Source organism: Ochotona curzoniae, unplaced genomic scaffold (assembly GCF_017591425.1).
Source record: "Ochotona curzoniae isolate NIBS_2020 unplaced genomic scaffold, NIBS_Ocur_1.0 contig_1071, whole genome shotgun sequence".
Classification (NCBI taxonomy): Eukaryota; Metazoa; Chordata; class Mammalia; order Lagomorpha; family Ochotonidae; genus Ochotona; species Ochotona curzoniae.
The window spans coordinates 22,940,684-22,954,901 of NW_024464939.1; the positions used below are offsets into that span (position 1 = coordinate 22,940,684).

Below are 14,218 nucleotides of genomic sequence, written 5' to 3' on the forward strand. Positions count from 1 at the left end.
AATTATTTGGAGTTAAGCCCTGAGGACTGAGAAGCACATGGGTCTGTCCTGATTTAGTCTGCCCAGTGGCAATCTGAGAAGATATTTAATGGACTCTGGCCTGCCACGGTCTGCATGCTTTTGTTTCCCAAGGAAAAGCTCGGTCTTCCTTGGCTGCCAATAATTTCAGTTGTCACAAAGCCTCTTTAATTAACAATAGAGCTAATATCTAGTTCCATCCATTTTCAATTATTCCCTTATATGGCTATGCTGGGCCAAAGCAATTAGCCAAGACTTGGAGGGGCTTCTCCTGATACCCTTTAAGTCCAGGGATCCAACACTCTTCATTCACTTCCTCAGGACAAGACAGCACTTTCCACCTGTCTCTGAGAATGACTCAGGGGAGACACCAAATGGCCCCTGGCCTGCACTTTGTATTCCACCTCAGGCCTCATAACAACACTGTGATGAAGGTGAAGCATTTTCATCAAGTAACTGAAGAGGTGATGGGGCCAGAAGCTTGAGCAACTTTCCCCTTGCCATATTCATGACAGAGTTTCATATAAAACAAAGGTAGGCTTAAAATTTTCTGGGAAAGTGGAATTAAAAGCTAAGCTTATGGTACAAAACATTGGAATCTACTAATAGTTTTTCTTAATACACATTTCAGTGCACTTGTTTTGAAAACCTCTCATTCAATAGATTTGTGCTCATTGAAAAATTATAGAAAGATTTTATGAAAGTTGGCATTTTTCATGTATTAAAAAGGATCAGTATCAATTTGTATTGAACTTGTAGCATTTTTTTTCAGCAACAGGCATTCAAACACAACAGGAATATGTCTCAGCCTGCCTGCCTGCCTTTGCAAGGGCCATTAATAGCTTGTTCTTGGTGAAGCCAGCGACACAGGGTAAATGACATTGGTAAAGATGACAACAGGGAGGGTATGTTTTCTAGAGATGAAGAACTAAAACCCATTATGCTTGTTCGCTTTGGAGCTCCCAGGTAGACATCTCCATTCTCAGAAGCAGCCCCACTTCCCAGTCTTGGCCTATCCCTGAAGCTCGCTTTACTTGTGAAGGCAACTGGAGCTACAAACCATGGCAAGTTCAATCAGGATGGCTTAGAACCCTCCTTCAACTGCAGTCCAGATCTCAGGAGTATCTCAGGTCGAGCCACTTTCAGCCTCTCTCAGCTGGGATGCCTAAACTGACTCAAGGCTCTCTCACCTACCTACCACCCCTCACGAGCTACAGGGAAAATGTTACTCTCAAAGTGGCCTTCACCATGATTAGAAATTCACACCAATTATGCATGTTATTGTTTCATAACTTAACATTTTTTGTTTATCTGAAAAAAAGATACAGTGCCACCTTCTACACACTGATTTCTTCCTCGAATGCTTACATCAGTGGGGCTGAGGTGCACTGAAGCCAGGCTGGAACTCATTCCAGTCTGTTATACAAGTGACAGGGACCTCAGTACTTGAGTCATCATCTGGTACCTTCCAGGGTAAGCATTAGCAAAAAGCTGTATAGCAAGTGGAACTGGGACTCAGCCTGGCCTTCTGATATGGACCGAAGGTGTTCCAACCAGTGTCTCAGCCACTACATCAAATGCCCACTGTTGTGTACCTTATTTTATTAAGATAACAAGGGGTCATCCCAAGCTCAACAATGCTACAGAGCTGGTCCTAGGCCAGGATATACATGATGTAGGGACAAAATTACACCTATGCAAGAAATGGGCACTACTACCAAAGGTCAGGTGCCAGGGTCTCAGGAAAGGGAGTGACAAGGTAATTATTCAAGGGCAGTGCCTACCCCAGGGGCTACTCTATTTCCTGTCCCTAAGAAGCAATTTATTAATCAGTTTTTTTTTTAACAACAGCTCCCTATCTTCAGAACCAAGTGGCTTCTCAGAAATAGTTTCTGAGCAGGTGGTGAGCTAAGCCAGAGAGAGAAGCAACAACCCTGGGTGAAGAAAAGGAGCCGCAGAAGTTCTGTGAACTTGATCCCTGACATGGAATACAAAGAATCCACCCACTATGTGAGGCAGGGCTGGTGTCTGCGCCGTGCTGTCCTGCCTTGTAGGCTGGTAAGAAGCTGCGTTTCTGCCGTTTTCCCCACTGATGGAGACCTGGCTATGTGGGAGATCATTCCCATGATTACACGGACATGATGTGACCATTCCTGGTAGAACCTTGGTCCCCAGGACCTGTTCAAAGGATATGGCATCAAGTAGGAATCAGAATGTCAGAGACCTTCTCCAGAGGAGCCACCAAAACTGACCTGAAAGAACTGTACATATCCAAGTCATATTCATTCATTCATCCATTCATTCATTCCTCATTTTACTGGCTGTTAAAAAGGTCAAGCTCACTTTGTAAAAATGCATACACTTGTAGGAAGAAGGCCCTGAAAGGTACCCATGTTCCACCATTCACTGTCTTTGTATTTTTTTCTCCTGCTCTCTGCCAGCACAAATACACAGGTTATACATGAAACATATATACATTTTATACTGTTTATATTTGAATGTACGCATCCTAGAAGTATATATGAATACATATCTGCCATTATTTTTCATCTTATTTCCTGGTGACCAATTCCCAGAAATAAAATAAGTACATAAAAGGGGGTGAGCACTATTAAGATTCTTTTAGGGCCAATATTTGGTGCAGTGGGGTGATGTTGTGATTTTTTTTCGAGACGCAGCTGCCCCACTTCTGAGTCAGCTCCCATGTACCTGGCAAAACAGTGGAAAATGGTACAACTACTTATGTCCCTGCCACCCACATGGGAGACCTGTATGGAGTTCCCAGCTTCTGGCTTTGGTGTGGCCCAGCCCCAGTCACTGGGGACTGAACCAGGAGGTGGAAGATCTCTCTCCTCTCCCCAATTCTATCAGTCTGCCTTACAAGTAAATAAAATAAAATAAATGCTGTTTTCTCTTTCTTTTTTTTTTTTTTTTTGGAAAGACTCCCTCCAGCTTGGTCCCAGTTCACACAGAACAATTGCACATCCTCCTCTAGTAACCTGAAAAAATAGGTATATAAAAGTGCATCACATATGACAAATGTTATTATTAGTAAGGCTAGGGTCTCCTCAGTATCTGCACTAAATCCAGTCAGCTGAATTAGCTTCACACCTGCTCCTGCTTGTCTTCATCGTGGAGGAATTAAGAACAGCTGCTTTCTACTGTGCCCTTGAGCAGTCTCCAGGAAGAGGACCTGGAGTGCTGCCTTTCCTCACCCTCTTGGTGTCTGTCTTCTGATGTGAGCCGAATGAACCAGGAAATGTTTGTATTTGTTCAAGGCCCCACTGTGAACCGCAGGGCTTTACTCCTGGGGATGTTCCCCAGCTGCTCCATCCCAGACAGAAAAGCTTGTTCCTCTCATCAGAGATCTCTGCGAAAGGCCCCATCACAGCAGAGACAAGGATAGCGATGACCTCACTTGCCCACAAACAACATGCAGCTATTTATATTCTCAAGACTCAGTGTGGTACTGTACTGCAGTGCTGATTCATGGCTCAATGATCAAACTGTACGGACTCCACCTTTTCTGTAAGTAGAGACCAAGGAGAGTATTCCTGTTGATATCTCATTCTCACTGGGCTCCTCACCCAGAGAAAGCTTTCCTTCTCAAAATGGTTCCCAGCACTATCACAGATCTCTTTAGGAATATGAGTGTGGAGAAGAAAGGAGATTTATATTAATGATGTGCAAATGGAAAGTGAGATAATTACAGTGAAGTTCTTAAAGCTGTCATCTAAGAAATGGCCTTTGGCTTTTAATAGAACATGCCTTGTTAATGGTCAAATAATGAGTAGTCAGCATTTATTTGTCACACACCACACATCAGGCACTCAGCACTGTGTTTATGCTTGTTTAATTCCTCAAGTAACACCATAAAGTGAGTAGATTGATTACCTCATTTTTACATGTACTCTTAATCATATAAATGAATCTTAAAAAGATAGTGTTTAAACAAAAGAAGCATAGTGAGAAGTACATCAGGCCATTTGCAAAATTAGGTTTGCCTATAAAACAATACACTGGCCAGGAATTTACTTTCCTCTAACTAGATTTACTAAAGCAGTTGACTAAGGAAAACACATGCAAAACAATGCTTAATACTTACGGTAAAAATTGCTTCATTGACCCCTGGTAACTTCCCTTTGTGTTCCAGGAGGTGCAATTTCAGACATATATCAGAAAGGAGCCCATTCTCTAGGAAATGCCAGAACAGGGGCTTCCAGTGTATCACCAAGAAAGCCACAAATCCGCTGGATTGTAGCCTGATGTGAACTCCAGGGAGTCACTTTACTTACCTCAATGGTTTTACAGGTGTCCTCCAGTTGGCTGATCACTCCCTGAACTCTATCGTTGCTTCCTACGAGGAGAGCGATGCCATCACTGAGCTCAGACTAATGGAGAGAAAAGAGGGACTCAGATTTTAAAGACTTCCCAAATGCCCCACTTGTGGATTAGTTGTAGTAGTTTTCTGGTGGGTTCTTGGATTAGGGCTTTCATAATCCCTAAGGAGTAACAGTGGTACTTGGGAAACTCATTCACAGGCAAACCGCTAGTATGGAAAGAGATGCCATAGTTCTTCATACATTCTTAAAGGAGATTGTAATTCTAAAAACACTATGAATATTGACTTACAGCCACTGAGAATAACATATCCAAGCTAAAAAATCCTAAACATTGTTTTATAAATGAGATGAAATCCAATAGCACAAGTATGTGACTTCAGGAACCTCAAATGGATTATTTTGCCTAATGTAGGTCAGGATACGTTTTACTGGGGAAATGTACATTACAAGTAGTCACTTACTCAGCATACACTTAGCACAGGCCTGCAAGGCTAGCTAGGAATACCATGCATACACACACACTCACACAGGAGGTTAAGTCACGCGCAACTGGTTCTGGGAAGAAATGTCCTATGTTCTTTTGACACCAGAAGAGCTCTAGTGTTTGTATTCATCCCATTGCTGGGGCTGGTTTGTAGTTAACAGTGAACACTGAATGGAAATTTAGGAGACCTGATTACTTGACCCAACCTTGCCCTTCATTTATCTCTGATGTTGGACAAAATAATGTAACCATCTTACATCCTACTTTTCTCACAAATTAAGACAGGAGACTGGACCACAGCAGTGATTATGCAACATTTCAAAGCTGCAGAGAATCCTTTCTTCAAATGGAAGCCAATATAGAGACCTACAGGTAAAAGGAATGCTACTTTGTCTCATCTGGAGTATAGTGGGCTTTCTATCAGTCTGTCCTGTCCATATCACATGGATTTCCAGACCTCTACGGGAAGCGGTGTAGAGCACATACCAATCAACTCTAACTCCTAATGGCTTGGAAGTACAAGCAAGAGGAGGAGACAGAGAAAGAATCGTAAGTGGATGGCAAAAGCAGTAAATGTTATAATTCTCTGGCAAAACTCTGCTTTCTTACCACATAGGGATTGCTGGTGTTGCCCAGGAGTTGGGCTTCCAAAGTAAAACGCTGACCAAATGTGGCCTCAGGGATTCTAACTGAAGGAATAGAGTGGTCCAGATTCTTGGTGCTCAGAATGGCTGTATCTTTAGAGCACTTACTCCACTGTTAACTGCTCCGGAGGCTTAAGTCCTGATGTGAGTGCATGAGCAGAGGGAGGGGCTGTAAGAGGTTGGGGCTGCACTAGGTTGCAGTGTGGGACTGTGGCTGAGGCCCTGGGGTGAGTGACACTGAAGATGCCTTTTATTTTTTTACTGCTGGCCCAAGTGACCTGAGGGCTAGTAACAAAGCTTTAAAGCTGTTCTGTAATTCAACATCATTATTGTAACTCTCACTCCAGGAATAGGGAAAAGGAAAGGAGGGGAAATGGAAACTTTTTCTGGTGAATAAAATTAAGTGCTCTGTGTTGAGAAACCTTATTACTTAGTACTTAGTATTTAGTACTGGGCAGACTACATTACAAATAATCTTGAATACTTTGAGGTTGGGCCAATCCCTTAACACTGCTCTTCTTCAGCAACCTCAAAAAGCACAAAAAACAGTGACCCCATCACTCCGCAGCCTTTCCCAACTTCTGTATTGCTACTCTCTTCTCTTCCCGAGGGTCATCCAGTGACTCTGATAAAGTCAGATGAGTAACACAGCTTCCCATTTGGGCTCTGCCCCTGGCAGTGTCTGGCGTCTCATGGTCCTCGTGGCTTGGGCTCTCCCCTTCTCCACCACCAGCACATAAGGAGCTGACCATGTGGGTGCTTGGAAATGATTCTAAAGCAGCTCTCTTACCTTCTGCCTCTGGAACACATGCGTGAGCGGTGCCACCTGACAATCCTTGTGAGCACCGAACACCTTGCACAAGGAGCAGGTGGGCACTTCACAGTTGAGGCAGTAGATGTTGATGCGCTCATCTTCGTGCTCCTCACACATGGGCTGGTCGGATTTCTTTTCTGGCCTGGATGGAGGGAGGTAGGCCAATTAATGTCCATCAACTCCTACTGGGACTGAGTGGAGAAGCTGGGCTGCTTTGCAAACCACAGCTCATGCCTGTACCTACAGTGGCCCTAATCTGGGCAACTCCCAGGGAGCCCTGCTTGTGCTCAGAACCAAACCAATTTGTCTTCCCTGTGGCTTAGCAGTGACAAAACCTCTAACAACTTGTTTGGGGCAGAGCTGGGGACTCTGAGGCCCTGATCTGTAGCACTTGCCAATTTCTGAGGTTTGAATATTTCCATCACAGAATATTTCAAGTTATTCAAGGTAGTAAAACTAGACAGAAAAACTCCTAAAAGTTGGACACTGGGCTCTGGCAAAGCGTATGATTCTCAAAAGGTGCTTTCCCATTATGGGTAAAGAAGGGGTGTCCGGGTCACACAACCTGAGTGCCTGGGTTTCACACTGTGTCTAGCTCCTGACCCTAGCTTCCTGCTTGGTGGAGACCCTGAGAGCAGGGGTGTTGCTTCAGGTAGGCAGGTTCCTGCCTTTCATGCATGAGACCTGGCTTGAGCTCCTGACTCCTTGGCCCCTTCCAGATTTCTGGGAAAGGAACTGACTACAAGCATGCATGTTCTCTTTCCTCATCTCAAATTTTAAAAGACAAAGGAATGGGGAGTGTTTCTGGCAAGCTAAATCTCTGTTTTGTACCAGTTTTTCAAAGGAGCTCAACCGCACCACTCCAGCATCAGGAGTATTTCCACATACAGAAGGGAATGTAAGGGTGCTAGGGGAGCAGAAATCTGTCATTGTTGATCTAAGACCAGGTATTAGCTGGAGGTTGCCGTGGAAGAGAAAGGAGTGAAGATAACCTCCTTAACTAAATGCAGGACTTTCACTATATCCTATCTACAAACCAAGGCTGATCATAGTTATCAGGAGGAATTATTGGAAAACCTCAAATTCAAATGCTGTCCTCAGATTTTCAGCTATTTAGAAGCATTTTTTTTAGTTGTTATTGAGTCCATTTTTAAATTGCTGGCTTTTATGGGTCACAAAATCAATTATTATGGACTATACAAAATCAATTTATTGGATTACAACAATTACTAATATATATGCATATGTGTGTTTGTGTGCATGTGTGTGTGACAAGACTTCAAAAAGTTCATAGGAAATGAAATTCAAAGCTATGTTTACTTTGGTGCAAAAATTTTCACACTCCATCCACAATTTCTTCACAATGCACATTTTCCACAAATTCTTGAAGATCTCCCATATAGATGTCTTCACATTTTTTGTGCCAAAATAAAATTGACTGAATTTCATTTTTTATAAATGTTTTGAAGTACTTCATACATATGTCCATGTGAACATACACTTGAAACACCACCATGCACTTAATATAAATGTAGTCATACACCTGCTATAATGTGAAACATACTTCCTTCTATGAGGCACTGATGTGTGCCTATGCTTTGTAGCTATAGCACAGATCTCAGTGATGGCGGAGGTTCTGCTGACATATCTCTGTAAGTCTCTAGGTAGAAGTCAAGTACTTGACATTAGGCCAGTCATTGGGAGAAGCCTTGAATCTGGTAAGCAAATTGCATAGATTTCTAGCTTCAAGACTTTAGAATCTGCATTTTTGCCAACTGAATTTGTTATTCTTGTAGCAATATGCTTTCCATGAAATCTTTGACCTTCTCTCTTGATGCTTGGAATTCAATAAAGCAAAGCAAAACCCACAACTAAGAAAATAATGCTCTTTCCACATCTCTATTTCCTCAACTACACTGTGGGCTCCTGAGTTCCCTAACAACAGGGCCATAATCTGTACCTAGTACCCAGAACAGTGCCTCCCATGGAGGGGGGCTGGAGGGAAGGTGGGGAGTGGGGGGGAGTTCTCTCACTGAACAAGTGAGAAATTCAAGGGAAATTTGCCTGATTCATGCATAATACTCTCTGTTCTCTGATCTAATACCACCCAGGCACAGGGAATATGGGGAAGTTTGATATCACTTGACATTCAAGAATAGCAGAAGAGAAGGCCAGACATCCCAATATCAAATTCAGACATGTGAAGCCCTCTAGGGAATCTCACGTAGAGACTCAGACTGTGTCTGCCTGGTGAAAGGCTCCTGCATCTCTGAAGCCTTCCCTCTCATGAGCACATTGCAGGAAATGTGGCTAAGCTGGAGCCTGTAACCCAATGACCAGAAAATGGCAGAGGTGGTATAAATGAGGCTTATCTTCCCTAGTGCATCTGTGTCTTGTGTGCTGTTCTGATGTCCATTGAAGAGCACAGGTGTATACAGTATATAGAGACACTGACATTGTGGAAACAGCCACAAGGCTCTGAGTTTGGTTCTGCTTATGGCTCAGGTTTTTTCATGATACAATTATATACTGAGAAATACTTTCTATATTCCTTAAGGATTTTTTTTTTCTGTTTTTGTTGCAACACAGGCCCAGAGGTACCACACATCCAAAGTGGGTATATAATGAAAACCTCTGAATGGTTTAAAACATGTAACAGGCATGATCAAATACTGCCTGTGGAATAAAGATATAAATATATTTTGAGGAAGTGAGAGTGTTGTGGCTCACAGATGTGGTTCAGGGTCCAGTACCAAATGTTGCCAGTGGTCTTTAGTAGGTCAGGGCTGGCCAGATGAAAGAGTGTATTCTGCTTTCTCTGGTCTCTGAGACTTCTTGGGACCACCCTAGAGGTTCCTGAGAGGGGGCATTTAGCCTTGGTAAGGTGCTTCATACAGTACCGATGTCATCATATTGATCTTCAATTCTAACTCTAGCTTAGCTCCTCTATTTATTGGGTGGCTGTGTAAATCTAGACAAGAGCTACATAATCTCTCTTAGATAGCTTTGACTCAACTAAAAGTCACTGGATGGGAGTTGGGTGCAAGGGTTACAACATCACTTGTTTTATCTGCACCTCATGGCAGAATGCATGACTGGTGATCCTAATTCCACTCCTGGCTCTAGCAACCTGTTCATGTGCACCCTGGGAGTCAGCAGGTGCTGGAGCAAGCCCTTGGGTCCCTGCCTCCCATGTAGGAGAAGTGACAGAGTTCCAGGTGCCTGGTTCTGGCCCAGTCTAGTTCCAGTTTCTGTGGGCATATAGAAAGTGAACCAGCAGAAGGACAATCACTGTCTCTGTCTTCGAAATAAAATAAAATTTGATGTATAAAAAATTTTAAAATATGTATAAAATTGGGCAAAAAGTCTTCTAATTAGTTGTGACAGAATAAACAGACATTTACTTATTTTGTCTTCCTGAAATGCCATGCAAGTGAGAGTAAGGAAAGAAAAAGAATGAATTAACAATAACAAAGTGATCAACATGAGAAATCTCAAACAAATGTTGAGCGTCAAGACATACTGATGAAAAGAAGTGACCTGCTTGCTTGTATTTTAGCTCTGCCAAGTTCCCACAGGAAGGAGGCTACAAGAAGCCAACTGCCCTGCACTGGGGAACTTGGAAATGCTCTGGAGCTATAAAACCAAGCACCCTGAAGGCAGGAGTGGGGGAGGCGCTGGAAAGAGGAGGACGGTGTGCACACTGCAGGAGTTTACTTCAGGGTTTACACCATAGAAACAAGAAAGCAAATCAATGAAGAATAAACCACAGCAACCCACAAGCAAGGGGTTTTGCCTACGGGAGAGTAATAGAAGTCCTTAGTACAATATGAAGTTTAGCTTTGCGAGGGATTCAGAATGGAAACCATCTACAATGGAAAGTCAGGAATGTCAAAAATGCAAAAAAAAAAAAAATCAAGAAATAGGCACAAGCCAAAACACAGATACACATATCATAGTCGATAAATAGAAAAATAGCTGAAAGAATTAAGAATGGCTGGTTTGGTGGAGTGAGACTTAGGGTGAAGAGAGAGTAGGGAAGGGACTGCAGCTCTCATTAGAAGATTTGTGGTACTGTTAAATTTTAAAACTTATATATTCAAGGTATTTTGAATAAAACATTTAAAACCTTTAATTGAATGATAATAGTCACCATTTCCAACATTGTTGAGAATGAAAGATTTATGTGTAAAGCAAGCTGAAGCATGGCTGACACATGACAAATGGAGTGTTACTTTTATTTTAAAGTTATTCATTATTATGTTTTTAATATTAGTCAAATTAGTGCCTTCTCTTGTTATCCCCCAAACTATGACCAGTCCAGCATCATGCAGCATTCTAGAATGGAAGCAAAATTTTGTAGAGACCTGCAGTCTGACTGTTCTGTGGGAGATAAGAATTAACTAGCACCTCCTAGCAGGTTAGTGGCAACCCCCACCCTTTTGCACCACCACATCCTATTGATCAGAGATGGGCTCATCTCCGTCTGAATAGCCAAGGTCATTACAGCATCATTTCAGGTACTTCGAGTCTCAGGAAAATGGTGTGGCAGTTCAGGGAACAACTGGCTTGGCACCCAAAGGGGCCAAGCCCTCTGAGCAACTTGTGGTTTTACTCCCAAGTAAAAGGCAAGTCTCAATACTGTAAGAAGAATCAGACACAGATACCCCTACTCCACTCAGAAATGAGATGTAGTGTTGGAAATTTGGTTCATTGCTTTTATACAATTTGATTCCAGCCCTTGGGTACTAATTTTGGCAGCTTTATTAAGCAAACTTTATAGCTAAATGAAGAATATGTTTCGTACTTTCACTGACACTGCAAGTTTTTAACATTTCTGGATTTTATCACAAGTATTAATTTTCCACATTTGAGGTCCTTCCCTCCCTGCACCCCACTTTGTTGCATGGCAAGTAGTAAAAACAGATTATTGCAATACATAAATAGAACATATGAGACTATATGTGGTATTATTCAATTAGTTGGCACTTGTGGAACAATTATTCTGTGCAAGGCACTGTAAGAGGTACTGAAACAATTTTCAGATAAATTCCTTTGATAACTGGTTGGTTATTAATTGGCTGGTTAATTTTTTTTTCTAAGAGTTTGTATATACATTTGCATCTTAAAATAGTGAGATAGAATGAGATCAGATATATGAGGAAACAGCAACAATAGTAGTACTTTGCTTCTTGGCAAGAGACTTTGGGAGCAAGGGAAAGCGCCAGCTCCAAACTCTGCAATATGTCGTCAGCATTTCTTCTCCAGTCCCCTATCTGGATCCTATCTAATTAAGTTTTAAATTTTAGGCAGAAAGTGATATCCATAATAATTACAGTAATTATGTGAGATTTATAGAACAGCTTTCCATAGAAGAACTCAAGGCTCTTAGAGCCTGGCAGATGCTCCATCAATACTTCTCCCTTAATAAGAATCACAATGAGGCAATGAGGCTGGGTGGCCTCAAGGTTGCTGTCAAGCTTTCGGATTGGACTGACCTCTGTACAACTGAAAAAGAGCTCTTATGCCATGCCTTCCAGGAATAGCTCCCACAACGTTGTCTCTAGGAAAGAAACTTGGTAGTCAATGTAGTTTGATAAAGAAGGAGACTTCTTTTAAATGAGTGTATATAAATATGTGTGTGTGTGTGTGTGTGTGTGTGTGTGTGTGTGTGCGTGTTGTGTGTGAATACTGTATGTCATTTTCACTTAACAAGAAGATACTAAGAGAGTAAGTAAATACAATTTAGGGAATAGGAAAACACAATCTGAACTCCCATCTTTTTTCCCACTTCACATCTCCAAAATGAAGTTTGCAAAAGTTAGATCTATGCCTTGTTTTGCAACTTCCCAGAGAGTGAATTCAGTGATAAACTGTGCTATAGAATTTTGATTTTGTTATCATTATCCAGAGCAATTTAAGGCAAGACTGTGTGAACTTGGAACAGGCTATTTCAGAAAATTATTTTCCAAAAACCTTATTTTCTATAAAGTTTTGCACCAGACTTTTTCTGTTAGGTAGGGTTTGGTATTATGAAAGAACTGTGATATGCAAAATTGTCTGAGATATAAAGAACACAAAGCATCAACACCAGCTTCCTTCTCAGCCCAGGGATGATCTCAGCCCATTGGGAAGGACAGATTTGCAAAACTCTTTCTCAATGGAAAGCATTTGGCTGTGATTGGCTAAAAAGCATTCAGAGAGTAACAAAAACAGAAAGAAACAAAGACACCAAAAAAAAAAAAAACAAGCCTTGGGCATGACACAGGAGAGCATTACCTGGTAGACTCTTGCTTGTAAATGTCAATGATATTTTCCACCAGCAGGTTCCTCTGAAGCCCATAGACTCCATGTCTGTCCAGAACTACTTCATGCCTACAGGATGGGCAGCGGAAGCGGCCCCCGGATGCCACAGTGGTGCCTCCTCTTGTGGGCAAGTACGGGTTGGAGGCCTGTTCTTGCCAAGCAAGAAAACAAGAATTGAGTAGTTGAGTAGTGCCACATGGAGTATATCTGAGACTTCTTTTCACTTTGTGACTGCAAACAGTACGAACTTGTGCTTTTGAGTTTGCCAGGAGATAATCCCTCAGGACTCAACCAACAAGTGATCCTGAACACAGGCCAAGCCCTTCTCCATAGTTAATGAAAACGTGTCATTCTGAGTTTGAAACGGTTTTCCATACGATGTTTTTACATCCAAAACTTATAGTCAGAAACATTCATGACTTGGGCAGTCATTTATTTTCATCTTTGATCAGATTCAACAATTTGGCTTTCTTATGCTGATTCTTAATATTAACATTTGGAGTTAAGAAAGAGGTAGACAGCAAAGCACAAACCCTCCGAATAAACTTTTCTTAACAGTAAATTTAGCTTTATAAAGTTTTCTAAAGAATCCAGTTCCTGTTAAGTATTTTATCTTCACCCCTCCACACACAGCACATACTCACACAATTCCAAGCCTACCTGGAAAATATCACTGGCACATTTCCTGCACAGGTTATGCTGACAGGGTAGAATGACCACAGGCTTTGTGAACATCTCCAAACAGATGGGGCAGATGAGTTGTTTCTCCAAGTTATCCATGGTCTGCTGTTCTTTAGAAAAAGACTTGTAGCTCAGAGATGCGCTCATCTCCTGGCCGTCCCTGAGTTCTGCCAGGGAAAAGGTGCTCTGAATGGTTTCTGCAAGAATTTCCTGGAAATAATTCCAAGGATTGGATCACCAAGTGTCCTTTACATTTCTCTCCATGGAGGACATTGTTTCAGGCCCTGGTTCACAGTGGGTGCCTGAGCTGTTTTTAGCAGTCCAGGGTCACGTGACAGTGAACTAGCTTGTCCATATAAGCCAGTGTCAGGGAGATGGATTCTGACAGGTGACAGAGAGCAGAAGTCAACATTCTTACCCCAGGGAATGAAGAGGGTGGGTGGGAAGGAGGATTACGAACTCCATTTAGATGGGCCAAGGGGGGTGTGAGGAGAAGGAGGTAGAAGCTGACAGTTGTCAGCAACAAGTCCAAGTGTGCATGCCTGGTCCCTGAGCCAAGCTCTCCATGAGCACTCAGTCAGACCCTGGTGACATGCTTCTCCAGGGAGGAGCAGAACACGGGCTGAGAATCTAACTGTATGACATTTGCCACTGCTATCTTGAGAATCACCTCCTCAGGGAAAAACACACAAGTCAGAAAACCCTCATCCTAGCTTCACAAGGACACATGCCTAAGATTTACTCATCTTTGTCAGGGTAGTGATCAGAAAAAAAAAATTATCCCATCTTAGGAGCCACTTTCAAATCTTTTCAAATCAAAAGTGTCCACAAACTTAAATAGAGGCAATTTTCCAAACACTGGGGTCCGGATGATTCTTTTCAAAAGATTGTATCATGAAATTCTAGTGTGCTGTTTCCTAAAATTCCA

The 14,218-nt window shown here is 42.2% G+C and overlaps 1 protein-coding gene across 6 annotated transcripts in view; it reads right to left on the reverse strand.

Moving 5' to 3' along the window:
* TRIM55 (tripartite motif containing 55) overlaps nt 1-13,870 on the reverse strand; it is a 42,701-nt gene extending 28,831 nt beyond the window's left edge. For all 6 annotated transcript variants that reach the window (XM_040995917.1, XM_040995888.1, XM_040995907.1 and 3 more), the window contains exons 1-4: nt 13,270-13,870; nt 12,583-12,755; nt 6,280-6,445; nt 4,314-4,409 (exon numbers count right to left, since the gene is read on the reverse strand). In XM_040995917.1, coding sequence (XP_040851851.1) covers nt 4,314-4,409; nt 6,280-6,445; nt 12,583-12,755; nt 13,270-13,437 — 603 coding nt within the window. In that variant the 5' untranslated portion in view covers nt 13,438-13,870. The remainder of the gene's footprint in view (nt 1-4,313; nt 4,410-6,279; nt 6,446-12,582; nt 12,756-13,269) is intronic.
* Nucleotides 13,871-14,218: the final 348 nt, after the last annotated feature.